The 14,838-nt window shown below is 36.3% G+C and overlaps 1 protein-coding gene across 8 annotated transcripts in view; it reads left to right on the top strand.

The window, feature by feature from the left end:
* LOC149084660 (disks large homolog 1-like) overlaps nt 1-14,838 on the top strand; it is a 393,252-nt gene that overhangs the window by 181,490 nt on the left and 196,924 nt on the right. Inside the window, exon 1 of one of the 8 annotated variants that reach the window (XM_089235066.1) lies at nt 5,553-5,670. The exons of the other annotated variants lie outside the window; for them this stretch is intronic. Coding sequence (XP_089091192.1) covers nt 5,626-5,670 — 45 coding nt within the window. The 5' untranslated portion in view covers nt 5,553-5,625. Of the gene's footprint in view, nt 1-5,552; nt 5,671-14,838 lie in introns of those variants that run through there. 8 annotated transcript variants of the gene reach the window in all.

Below are 14,838 nucleotides of genomic sequence, written 5' to 3'. Positions count from 1 at the left end.
AAATACAAATATATACAAATACAAATAAAATACAAATATATACAAATACAAATATATACAAATACAAATATATACAAATACAAATATATACAAATACAAATATATACAAATACAAATAAAATACAAATATATACAAATACAAATAAAATACAAATATATACAAATACAAATAAAATACAAATATATACAAATACAAATAAATACAAATACAAATAAATACAAATACAAATAAATACAAATACAAATACAAATAAATACAAATACAAATAAATACAAATACAAATAAATACAAATACAAATAAATACAAATACAAATACACCAGTGTTCTTCAATCTTTTTATAGTTGCGGACCGGTAAAAGTAGTTGGACGATTTCGCGGACTGGAGAAATAATTTAGGGACCAGCAAAAATGAATGAATGAGGAGAAACTTTGAGGACCAGCAAAATAAATAAATAAATATGTGAAAATATTTGCGGACCGGCAAAAAACAAGAGGAGAAATAATAACAAAACAAATAGGAAAAATAATTTGTGACTGACTGACTGAGGTAAATGCATTGCATCAGTGCATATCGAGCTTATTTAGTTTCCTCCAAGCTTATTTAGTTACTTCCGTGAGGACGCGGAGCTGAAATAATTGAATTTTATTGGAAAAAAAAATACTTTATTAATTTTATATTAGCGCTGAACAATTCGTTTTTTCCCAATAAAATAATTTGCGGACCCGGTAAAAAAAAAAAATCAATAGGAGAGATAATGCTGACAGTTAAAACCGCATAATACAGATAAGTTACAATTACTGAATTTCTAATTATGTAGTGATTATATGAATTCGGTGAAATGTTGCGATTGGACCAGCGATTGAAGAAACGCTGCACTAGACTGACTGAAGCTTATACTCATCAGAATTCGTCACTGCTGCTGCTGCAATCCAGGTGATGAGGTGGAATCTTAAAAGAAATTTAACATTTATTTCAGCTCTAGAACTACATAATTTGTTGACAGTTCAATTCGTAGAAATAGATGAAAAAAAGCTTAATACATGTATTCAAACATATTCAAACATTGAATTAGTGAAATCATATCTCTCCTCACGATTCATAATGATCACGTTTTTATCTTGTTAATGAGGACAAAGTTTTGTGGAATGTAATTGGGGGAAATCAACATAAATTGCTATGTACGAGTATTTACGATTAAAAACTCAGAATATACGCGAAATAATCCTTCCTTATTAAAAGAGGTTGAACCGTAATTTTTCCTTTTATTAATTAATTTTTTTTTTTACTTTGATATGTATATACTTTAATGACGGGAAAGTAAAATGAGGCGTTTTAATCAGTTTGCAGGCAGCGTTTGTTTGCGTTAATTGCTTCACTTTCGAGAGAAAACGCTGCGCATTTCTTTTTCATTTCTATCCTTAACACGACGTGGAGAATTTTTCCATTTCCTTGCACCATTGATCTTTTCACGCGAAAATATATTTGAATATATTTTTTCTTCTTATTTTTCATTCCAAGAGGAAATTAATTAGCGATGTGTTTTCACTAATGTTTGATTTCTATTTTTTTTTGTTGCAGTTAATTTCTGAATAACTAGCTTTTTTTACGTTATAGATAAATAGTATAATTTTTTTCCCCCGCGCTATCCTAATTTTCCCCTCAACTTGGTGGAACAGTGGCGTAATCAACTTCAGCCTGAAATTCTCCGTCCTAATCACTAGCCGTTGTGCTAATGAGGAGAATCGGACCGAGTACTTTTTCGGTCGTTAGGGTTTTCCGAGTTACGTGGGTCGAGGGGCGTTGATGTTAACCGAGAGTAAAATCGCCGATTTCTCCGTAATGGAGATCACCTGTTGTAATCATAATAATTTTAAATAAATCGTAGGTGACTGTGTTGTTTTTTTTGAGTAAGGCCGGTATTACACTATAAATAAGTTTGATAAAAATCCCTTTTATAACACTTGAAAAATCTAACCAATGAGGTTATTTGTTACATTCTAGAAAATGTAACCGTTGACCTTATTGGCTGCATTTTTCAAGTTTTATACTAGGACTTTTATCAGACTTTTATAGTGTAATACCGGCCTAAGGGAATTTTTTCCGATCTTAGAAAAAAAAACTAATAACATAGAAAATATATGACTTGAGAAAACTATTCCATCCATAAGAACACGGTAGGTACAGACAATCTTTTTAATTTCCATTCTGTGCCTCAATATTTTGAAACTCTGTTGTCATTCATGATACTTCATGTTATAACATGATGGGAATGGATAATGTCATACATACTGTGTTGTCTCTTCATGATATTCCAATATCTCAAGATTCTTTTGGCTCCTTATCATATTCCAATATTTTAAGATTTTGTCGTCATTCACGTTACTTCAGTATAAGATTTCTTCGGGTCTCCCAAGATATTCCAATATTTCAAGATCCCTTCAGCTCTTCATGATATTCCAGTTTTTCAAGATTCTTTTGGCTGCTTATGATATTCCAATATCTCAGGATTCTTTTGGCTCCTTATGATATTCCAATATCTCAAGATTCTTTTGGCTCCTTATGATATTCCAATATCTCAAGATTCTTTTGGCTCCTTATGATATTCCAATATTTCAAGATTCTTTTGGCTGCTTATGATATTCCAATATCTCAGGATTCTTTTGGCTCCTTAAGATATTCCAATATCTCAAGATTCTTTTGGCTCCTTATGATATTCCAATATCTTAAGATTCTTTTGGCTCCTTATGATATTCCAATATCTTAAGATTTTGTCGTCATTCACGTTACTTCAGTATAAGATTTCTTCGGGTCCCCCAAGATATTCCAATATTTCAAGATCCCTTCAGCTCTTCATGATATTCCAGTTTTTCAAGATTCTTTTGGCTGCTTATGATATTCCAATATCTCAGGATTCTTTTGGCTCCTTATGATATTCCAATATCTCAAGATTCTTTTGGCTCCTTATGATATTCCAATATTTTAAGATTTTGTCGTTATTCACGTTACTTCAGTATAAGATTTCTTCATGGTCTCCCAAGATATTCCAATATTTCAAGATTCTTTCAGCTCTTCATGATTTGAAGATGCCGTTGTCATTCACGATACTCCAACATTTCAAGAGTCCGTTGTCATTCGTGACACTTCAATATTTCAAGATCTCTTCAGCTCTTCATGATATTCCAATAGCTCAGATTAATTTGCCATTCAATAATTCAATATTATAATGTCATTAATTACACTGCAATATTTCAAGATTCCTTCGGCTGCACATTATAGCCCAATATTTAAAGATTCGGTTGTTGTTTCATGATTTTCGATCTTTGTGTTGTCATTTTATGAATTTCACGATTTGGAAATTGCAATTTTCATTTCATTAAACTTCAAGACCACGGTCATTATTTTCCACTACTATATTGTATTTTTATAAAAAAAAAACGCTATCAAAATGTTTGAAGATTCTTTTGTCGCGTTTCACGTTTCTTTATTATAAGATTCCGTGTCGTTTTTCAAGATTTGTTTGTCATTTCACATTGAATGTAATCGTCTTCCTCTCACGATGCTTCGTTATTGCAAGACTACGTTGTGATTCCATGATTCTTAGACAATTTCAATTGTTCGTTATAATTTTATGATGCTTTGATATTTCAATTCCCATCTCATATTTCTTTTTGACCACATTTCATTCTATTTTCATGTTACTTCCAACATTCTGTTTCATGATATATTTCTTTAATTCCACAACTTCTTTTTATTTCGTTTAAGATTTAGTTTATGTAAATCATGTAATTTAGCAAAACATACTTTTTCAAGAGATCGTTATTATTATCTCCGACATTTTTAATGATACCGCTGTCGTTTTCTTATTTCAGCATTTCCAGATTCCATTTTTTCGTTTCGCGATACTTTCTCCCCCCTCAAGATTTTCTTTGTTCCTGGTATATTTCCCTTTCATTTTATTCATTTTGACTTCATAATGATGCATTATTAAGAGGTTCCGCTTATATTTTACGATGCTATAATATTTTGAGATTCCGTTGTCTTTTGTTGTAGTATTTCAGTAATTCAAACTTTTTATTTCATATCTCAATGTTTAGAGACATCGTTACAATTTGATGGCGATTAAACATTTTCGGATGTTTTTGCCGTCTAATGATATTCGATCACTACCGCATTAAGTTACAAATTTTCATGACACTTCAGTGTTTCAAGATGCACTTGCAGGGCCGTAACTAGGATTTTTGCCACACCCCACAACTTTAAAATTCGGTAATTTTGTAACGGTGTTCTTTGTTCTCAGCTAAAATTGCCTCTCACTAAATTTTGGCCACCCGGGGTAGTTGCCCCCCCCCCGCCCCCTCTAGTTTCGGCCCTGTGCACTTGTCATTTCATGATACAGTATTTCAATATTTCAAGGTGCACTTGGCATTTCAACATACAGTACTTCAATACTTCAAGATTTCATTATCAGTTCATGATGCTTCAATGTTTCAAAATTTTGTTTTCATTCCACGATATTTCAGTATTTCAAGACTTGGTTTTAATTTCATGATACTTCAGTATTTCAAGACTTGGTTTTAATTTCATGATACTTCAGTATTTCAAGACTTGGTTTTAATTTCATGATACTTCAGTATTTCAAGACTTGGTTTTAATTTCATGATACTTCAGTATTTCAAGACTTGGTTTTAATTTCATGATACTTCAGTATTTCAAGACTTGGTTTTAATTTCATGATACTTCAGTATTTCAAGACTTGGTTTTAATTTCATGATACTTCAGTATTACGTTGATATTTCATGATGTTTGAAAATCGCATTGTCATTTCATGGCTTTTCATGATATTTGAAAACTCCGATGTCATTTCATGAAAAAATATTTGATTATTCCAAGATTCTTCATTTCATGGAAATTACATTCCACAAAATTCACTGTTCATAGTAATATTCATGGTAATGTTTAGATGTTTTATTTACGCCATTCAGTCGTTACATTTTGACAGGTCCCTCGAACATACGAACATCAATAATAATGCCATGATTCAACATGCCTCACTATACTAATTATACAAATTAAACTGCTCCAGCTTTCTAGTAATGAGCTTCCCACCTTTATATAATGCACGTAGTTTTACCTGGGATTGGAATTTGTTTGCCCCTGGTTGGTCCGACAAAAAAGCATTCTTACTTCGAGCGAGTCCGCGGGCGCATGTCCCATGGTTCGAGCACTTCTCCGCGCCTGCGCTCCCCCTTAAATTTTATTTTTCTTGTTTTCTCGCCCGCTCAGCGAAAAGCGCGATCATTTCAGTTCCAGAGATCGACCTCTCTCTCTCTCACACACTCTCTCTTTCTTTCTCTAAAAGAAGTCTCGCAGCCACTCGCATAATATCGAGAAAGACGTTGGGAAGCCTCCTTTCTCTTATTATACGGAGAGAGTTTGACGTGAAATGGATACTTCGATACGCTACTGCCGGGGCAGGACCATCTGTCCCGTTTACTTTTGTTTCATGTGGTAGAAAAGTTTCTGTATGGATTAAGTTGGCCGAAAGTACAGGTTTTTTTTGGTTTTGAGTTTCGTCTTCTCACGTGGGAGTAGAACTTTCAACTGATAATATAAACCATCCACATGCGGTTTTTAGCGAGGATCAGGGTCCGGCTGTTCATCAGTAAAGTAAGTTTTTTTTTTTCAACCTCGTTATTAATGGCGTTTTATTCTCGCTATGAAATCAATTAAAAATATTAAAAAATTGACGTCGGATGGAATTTATATATAGCTTTTAAACATACCTTATAAGAGATGAATCAGAAGTTGTAGAAAATTGCGGGCCAAAGTTATCCAAAAGTAATGGCTTATAATGAGAGAGCAACCCATGATTAGTTATAAATATAAGTTGCATTAAAGAGGGCAACAGTGTGCTTGAGTTCATTCTACAGGTTAACAAAGCTCAATGTGAGTACCATTGAGCTCTGCAAATGCCCAAACAGTAAACGATCTCTTGCCAGGTGTTTTAGTAGCGTAAGTGGGAGAGCATATAGCTTTCTCTCAAATATTAATATAAAGCCCCCTCGTGCGGTTTATAGAAAAGATCAGGATCTGGCTTTTCATCATAAAGTTGTTGTTTTTTTCAACTTTGTTATTAATGACATTTTCCCCTATAAAATCAATTAGAATATTCAAAAATGAGCGTCGGATAGAATTTATATGAAGCTTTGAACATATCTTATATAAGAGATGAATTAAGAGTTGTTAGAGAAAATCATCCTGTAATTTTACACATACATTAAGTAGGGTGTGCTGTGCGATATATTGGCTGTTAATCGAGATAATAATTATATATAATTAGTTAATTCTATTTTTTTTTTGGTATTCAACATCATAGACAGTGCATCTGTACCATAAGTGCACAAACTCCACACAGCGATACAACTTGGTCCTTTCGAGAAATGTATAAAGCCCGCAGTCCGTTTTTCAATATTGTAAATTCCAATGTAATGTTAATTATTCAGGGGGGAAAAAATCGATATAAATGGTTCTTAATCGTTTTACTAGTCCGCGTATCCAGTGAACTTTGCACGACATTCTCGCCGTTCCTCCCCTTAACATTCCTCTTTACATTCTCAAAACTCTTTATCCTATTAAGCGGCACAGCAGAAATCCTTAAACCCCCCTTCAAAATGCCATACTTTTTTTTTTTAATGAAGTAGGCTTTTTTTAGGTTTTCAGCAGCCGCAAAAACCAAGTCATACAGGAAAAAGTGTTCCACTGAGAAATCAACTTCATAAAATATTCAGATTTGTCAATGTGCTAAAAATAACAGGCTTTAAAAGAGGCGAGATATCTCGTTGATACCGCTTTTGAAATATTTTCTAGCTTTCACCCTCAAAACTGGTCTCGCAGGCCCTGGGGCTTGTGCACCCTCTAGTAAAAGAATCAAGAACTACTACTCTAATCCAATTTGAAAAAGTATGTTTGAACTGATTTGAAGTAAGTTTTCATTGATATTCGGTCATCGAAGAAGTAATTCAGTCCTTTATATTGTCCGCAAAACTAATCTTATGATGGCCGCAGGCCAAAAAAAGGGCCTCTAAATTAGAGTTTTCGAAACAAATTTATTCTACTACTGCTGTTCCTTTATTTTCAGAAAAGTACAAATGCTTGACGCCCCCAACCCATTTTTTTAGTGAACTTGTAGGGTTTTTTTTAAGTTATAGCTTCCATATCCTCTCATGGGGTGATATGTGATATCCCCCACTTTAGGAAAGATGCTTTCAATATGCACATTGCTCCGTATGAATTTAATTCCTATTACCGTTTATAGTTCAGACGGCGTTTTGGTTGTACGTATTTACAAAAACTACATTTGAGTTCGACTTAATGGAGCAGCACTTTCACAACTAAGCATTTGTGGTTCTCTCATCACAAGCCATTACTTTTTTTTGGATACCTTTAGCACTGCTATCCTGCTTGTAGGGCGCATAGGAAAGTCGGTTTCTTCTGGAATAACTAGCGAACCGTAAATCCCCCGTTTACATACTTTCAATTACTGTATAGTGTCAAAATAAAAAAGTGTAGGCATCAGATACAATATTCGTATCGCGAGGAGTTGTGCAGCTGTTAAAATAAAAAAATTATTATTATTTTTATTTTGTCTTAAAAAAAACCCAATTAGAAAGTTGTTGCCCTGTCTCTCCTGAGCGCAACAAAAATTCTATGTTTTACGTGCAATATTCACTGAGATATTTGAGTTTCGAAATCACTGAAAATGAGGGAAAGAACAGCACTTGGCGCGTTTAATGGTCTTGTCCGTCAGTTCATGTGGTTCCTTCATTTTCAGTGACTCCCGAATTCAAATATCTCTGCAAAAACTCACTTGAAAGTATGGAAATTTGTTTTTTTAACTCAGGAGAGACAGTGCGCTAACTCTACAACCTCTTGCAATATGAATGGTTTTGGATACTACACGTTTTTGGATACTTTCTCCAATTGAAGGTATGCTTCTATATCAGTGGTTCTCACCCTTGGTAAGCCCGCGGCCCGGTAAATCTTTTTTGTGTAAGTGAAAGGCCCGGTCATACACACACAACTAACGAGAAATCAATGGAGAAAATTAAACTGCGAATCACACTCACGGCCCGGTGTGACTAGTGTCAGGGCCCGGTGGTTGAGAAACACTGTTCTATATGATCAACTGTTCGCGAATTATTCCAGAAAAAAGTGATTTTCCTATGCACCCTGTATACACTCACTGATTAAGAGGAGATTAGTGTACTTACCTAGTAGGAAAAGGACGTGGTACATGAGTAGGTATAAAAGGGGCATTTACGCCCCCTGAAAACTTTCACTGTATTTATTATAGACATGTTTATCTTGATTTTCAAAGCTTTTCTTCTCCTTGTTGTGTCAAATTTCATGGCCTCTGTACGAACGCATCTATGAATAAATAAATACTGGGAAGTAAATTATAAATTCCGAAACCAATTTCTCTGAACAATAAATGCCAACAAAGCTTTTTAACCGCCTTCACAGTGACGCCCGAGTCCAGTCACCACTATCTATAGCGGAAGGCCTCTGCGCGAAGCCCGCGGCCCGACGTCACTGAAGAAGTTATTGGATATACTGCAAAAAAAAAAAGAGGTAAAGATGTCGCATTCGTCGGCCTGTTATATGGGGCCGTTCAAGTACAGGGTGATCAGTGAATGAGCCCTTATTTCAAAATTAAATATCTCTCCAACAAAGATCAATAGAATCATGCGGTAAACGGTACATTTATTAGCAAAACTGTAAGAATGTTGTACAGAAATTTCGAAAATTTAGTTTTTTTTAAAATTTTTAAAAATTAAAAAAAAAAACAAAAAAACTGGAGATTTTGGGGTTCCGAAAATTCTCATTTGTGTGAAGAGAAACCACTGCATTCGCCTAAAGTTGCTGCGGTATGCGCCATGTGTGCTGACAAATTGTTCCAAAATTGTAACGTAACGTTCAGTAGTAATCGTTTCTCGCACGAAGAAGGGGCCGGTAATGCCTCTGGCGCATACCGCAGCAACTTTAGGCGGTGGTTTCTCTTCACACAAATGAGGATTTTCGGAATCCCAAAATCTCCAGTTTTCTTTTGTTTTTCTTAAATTTTAAAAAATTAAAAAAAAAAACTAAATTTTCGAAATTTCTGTACAACATTCTTACAGTTTTGCTAATAAACGTACCGTTTACCGCATAATTCTATTGATCTTTGTTGTAGAGATATTTAATTTTGAAATAAGGGCTTATTCGCTGATCACCCTGTATTACGTAATTAAATTTTTAGCCATTTTTGACCGCCCCCCCCCTCTTGTCAGCAAAATTTTGTCCTCAGCTTTGCCCCTCTGAATCATAATAACGCATACTGGGGGGGGATCAGAGATGCACACGGGGAGGGGGGGGGACATAGGGGGCTCGTGCCTCCCCGAGGATCAAAAATTTATTTTTTAACGTAAAAAAAATATTTTTAAACAAGAAAATACCTTTATATGTTATTATAATCAATTTCTGTTAATTTTAATGTTATTTCAAGGCTATGAACTCAAAATTTATCTTTAATAAATTCATTGCGACCCACCCTCTAAGCCATGTAATGATAAATCGCATAAACACCCTTGGCCCGCGAACCAAATATGCCCTTGGGGGTTATCTGATGCGGCCTGCCCTCCTCAAACCTAATTTTGTAAAAATGAACTAAGCGGCACATTTACAGATCGCTTGAGTGTCCGGTGGTACAATTCCAGAGCATTTAAGCGGCCCGTGGCACATTTTCAGGTCACTTATATGACCCGGGACACAGTTCCAGAACACTTAAGCGATCCGTTACACATTTAGAGATCCCTTGAGTGACATGTTACGTAGTTTTACAGCACTTAAGTGGCCCACAGTGCGGTTCTACATCACTCAAGTTACCCGCGGCGCATTCTCAGATTATTTGAGTGATCCGCGGCATATAATTACGGATCACTTGAGTGATGCGTGGCACAGTTCCAGACCACTTAAGCGGACATTTCCAGATTACTTGAAGCATCTGTGGAACATTTGGGGGATTACCAAAGTGGCTATGTAGGGCACTTATTAATAGGGGAGGATGTTACTTCAAGTGCCCACAAACTATCGGAAGGTATATTTCGTTTTTGTCGCACCGAGTAAGATGCCATTAAGAATATTTCATATTTTCATAAAGGGTGGTTGATGACGTAAGCATTATGCAAACCCCCCCGCCCCGCCCCGTCCCCCACTTGTCATCAAAAGTCAGCAAATCTGAAACCCCGTCCCTCATCGATGTTTACGTAATACTTGACTAGCCCCCTATCCAATAGAGGTGAAATAACTTTTTCAGTGACGTCAGGAGCTTGTGGCGGCCGTGATTTTGGGCATCTTTTCCATTGATGTGGCGCACAACAACGGACAAAGAAAAAATATTTACATTTTCGGTGCATTTTTCTGAAATGCATTGACGCTGTGATTCGTGTTTAGCAGGTCGAAACCATTCGGAATTATACAGGGTGCGTAGGTTACAGGGGGTATATGGTATTTTACTGGCGAAACGTTGATCCTAGAGGTATACTTACAATTAGGAAAAAGTATCCCAATAACGTGTAGTATCGTTCATATTGCAAGGGGTTGTATAGTTATTAAAATAAAAATGTTAACTTTTCATACGGACACCCTGTCCTTAAAAACCCCATTAGGAGGGAAAAAAAATTAGAATTTTTTTGTTGTCCAGTGTCCGTCCTGTGTCTCTGTTGTTGCGAACAAAAGATCCCACTTTGCTAAGTGCAATATTCACTAGGATATTCGAATTCGAAAACAGAGAAAAGTTGGGAAAGAACAGCGTAAACTAACGGACGTCGCTTCCTTCTCCCTTATTTATGCTGATCTTACCCAACTTTTCTCCGATTTTTGAACTGAAATCTTAGTGTATATTGCACTTAGAAAAGTAAAATATTGTTTTTTGTTCGTATCAAGAGAGAAAGGGCAACAAGTTTCTAATGTGGTTTTTGAGGACAGGGTGTCCGTATAAGAAGTTAACATTTCTATTTTAATAATTATACAACCCCTTGCAACATGAACGATACTACACGTTGTTTGGATACTTTTTTCTAATTGGAAGTATACCTCTAGGATCAACGGTTCGCCAGTAAAATACCATACGCCCTGTTATCTGTGCACCCTGCATATCTTCATGTCGGTCGCAATTTCATTGTTCTTCACTGTAAGGAAGTATTCCATCAAAAATTTTTACCCGAATTTTTTTTAGCCTGTACGACCTAATAATTCGGATCGTAGGTAGTGATGATCGTCTATGTTTATCAATGAAGGACGGGGGAGGGAGGGAGGGGGATCGTTCTCTAGCACTGAACGATCCCAGGCTTATTAGTTAAGGTGATCTAGAACATGATAATGAACGAGCTTTGCTAAAACAAGATCCGAGCGACTGAACACGGAAATTACTACTCGCTCCGCTGTTTGTTCTATTTGATCAACGGATCAAAGTGATTTACGATACTTTCGCGTTAATTACTTCGAATCCGATTCGAGAAGTCGGGGGTTCGGAAAAGTCATTTAAATGATCCGCTCCGGGAGTATTCGTCGGCTTATTTCCGCGAAGTATGAAACCAGGACCCCTTCCCCCCCCCCCTCAGGTACTGCTTGAACGATTTTAGCGGGGGGGGGGAGAGGATCAACGTACCTGAAAATTTAGGAAATTTTTACTCGATTATACGTTGAAAATTCCGATTTGAAATATCGGTGTCGTGTCGGGAGTTCATGAATATTTTCTGGTAGCGTTACTTGCAATATGTTCCTAATGAAGCGGGGAAATGGGACTCTATCTATTCGTAGTTAATCTTTTGAATATATCAATGAAATTCTCGACTTTATTAAAACTAGCTGTTACCCGCGGCTTCACTCGCGTGAATTTGGTCATCTGAAAATTATTCTGCAATGGTTTCCGCCCCGTATAACATATGCACTTCGTTGGGGGTAAAATTTTCAGAAATCCCATTGTAGTGATTCTCTGTATTACAAAATATACTCACGAAAATTCATATTTACAGCTTCCGCTGTTTGGACTCAGCGAATGATTGCGCCATATAACCTTTCAATCCGTTTTGATCGAATAATGTACAGGTAGAAAGAGGGGATATCTCGAGTTTCACGCAGTTGCCTATAGGTAGCACTAACGCTCTTCCTTCGGCCGCCACTTCAGTGTTTGTCAAGATTGGCTCCCCCCCCCCCCCCACGGTTAGAAATTCCCCACGATTCGGATGACTTCATTTTCCAGCAGGACGGGGCACCACCACACTGGATCTTGGAATTTCAAGAATTTTTGAACAGCAGCGTTCCTAAACGATGGATCGGCCGTACGGAACCTGACGATTCAGTTGAACTTCACTGGCCTCCAAGATCGCCGGACCTCACAGTGTGCGATTTCTTGTTGTGGTGGTGTATAAAAGACTCATTTACGTAAGGATGACGTCACGCTCCGCTACCATACGAAGGTTTTTAACAACCGGCTGTTGCGAAGATATATTTCGGAAAGAGAGAAAATTCAACTGCCCCTGCGGGGAATCGAACCCACTTCCTTTCACTTTCCGGGTGAACGCCCAGAGGCACAGAATCTCTCAATCTTTCCTTGGAGCTCGTGTACACTGAAAGGGACCGTACATGGACGGCCGGACAGACTCAGGCCAAGCTCACAACTGCTGACGTCGCCACCAGATGGCGACTTATACAAGGATGACGTCACTCTCCGCGTCCCTATCAGTGTACGATCCCTTTCAGTGTACACGAGCTCCAAGGAAAGATTGAGAGATTCTGTGCCTCTGTAGTCTAGTGGTCCAGGGCGTTCATCCGGAAAGTGAAAGGACGTGGGCTCGATTCCTCGCAGGGGCAGTTGAGTTTTCTCTCTTTCCGAAATATAACTTCGCAACAGCCAGTTGTTAAAAACCTTCGACTCATTTATGTGCCTCCCCTTCCAGCTACATTAGCCGAAATGAAGATACGCATAACAGCAGCCGTGGAAGCAGTGGATGTAAACATGCTCTCAAAAGAATCACTTTGGAATCATGGAATCACTGCTTGGGGAGGTGCATATCAAATAGATATACAAAAACTAGATAATATATATAACAAGATAAGATCCCAAATAACAAGCACCACAATAAACACCAACAAAACAGAATGCCATAAGCTAACTATAAGACAAAACTATGTTTATAGACTAATAAAATTTTCATTCTTAAACAATAATTGGTTAGAAATGAAACAAAATAGAACGTCATCTAGATTAAATAACATATATAAAGTGCCAAAAACAAATAAAACGTTATTTCAAAAGAGTTATAGATACACCGCTCCAAAAATAATGAATCTATACCATACAATCAATCATACAAATAATTACATAAGATCTAATAACAATATATTCACGTTTTCTATGAATACCAGTCTAGAATCTATATTACAACAATAATACAACCACATGATACAATCCATCTGTATGTAAAATTTCTTTGCAACATAAATACAAAAAAAAAACAAAAAAAAACCGTATATTGAACAATTATAAACCGACCTAAACCATAATAGGCTGTTGCTAAGAAAAATAATCTACGGAGAAACCCTGTAGACCTACTGGAAGGACAGGCATGTCCCTTGAGGTCAAAAGTGTATGTTTAAATGTGTTTCTGTATATGCTTATATATATGCTTGTATGTTATTAAAAAAAAAAAAAAAAAAGTTTGGGACGAATTCGACTAATGTATAGACATATGCCGTGAATCCGAAGGTGGACATATTGAGCACATTTAATTTGGTCTGTAAAAAGAACTTTGTCTTAGTGTCTATATTCAATGTTTTTCGTAATATACACATTTCAAATGGGGTGATTCTTTTTTGAAACACCCTGTATAGTCTATTCAATGATTAGTGCCTCCATTTGGACCTTTATAAAATGAAAATCATTCTGAAGTGGAATATCATTCCAGACTCTCGACGTTCCGTTTCGTACAGCTTTCCCTGAATTAAGCTGATGATGATGTAGGTACCCTAAATGCTATTACATAAGCGAAAAAAAAATTATTATGAATATTTTAAAAAGTAGTGGATGTTGCTTTACGGGGAACACACCGTATTTAAATGATTTACATAGATTTAAGTAGTATAAAAATGCAATTTATTGTTTCCCGACTTAATTTTCTATCGTTGTTGAAGGATGCAATATGTTTCCTCCACACATGGTATTTCCCTCCTAATTGCGGAAAAACATTAGTTCACTTTTTTGTCGATAGATCGCGCGGCAGGAAAGCAAATCACTAGAGATAAGCAAATCAGAGTCCTATAAAATGCAGGGTATACGATTAACAGTTAATTTCTCAATTTTCCTGTTACATGCGCTCACATAAGAGTTTTGTGACGTTCAAATTGGTGGAAAAAGTACTGTTTTGAGGTGGTTTTACCTCAGCCATGAATCTCGCCGGCTGAGAAACTTTACGAACATTTTAGACACAGACTAGATTGAAGAAACGTTTTGGTCCAATCACTCCTGCCGGACTGGTTTCCCCACCCTCTATTGACAAAAATCTGAACTGAACTAAACTAAACTAGAAAATAAATTCTAGAACTTTTAACTAATTATAACTCTTCGTTAGAATAACTTTTCGGAAAACCGCATTCAAATACACTCATTTCCTCAATTTTTATGAATTTTCAAACTACTAATACTTCAAACTATTATTTATATTTTAAACTATTAATTTATGGAGCATCGTGTGGGAACTCTTGTGTAACATACACACTGTCAGGTTCGGTTACGAA

This window comes from Pholcus phalangioides, unplaced genomic scaffold (genome assembly GCF_987345545.1).
Source record: "Pholcus phalangioides strain wild (caught in Gottingen) unplaced genomic scaffold, Ppha-v1.0 ptg000008l_1, whole genome shotgun sequence".
Lineage (NCBI taxonomy): Eukaryota > Metazoa > Arthropoda > Arachnida > Araneae > Pholcidae > Pholcus > Pholcus phalangioides.
This window is presented reverse-complemented; position numbering and strand designations above follow the sequence as displayed.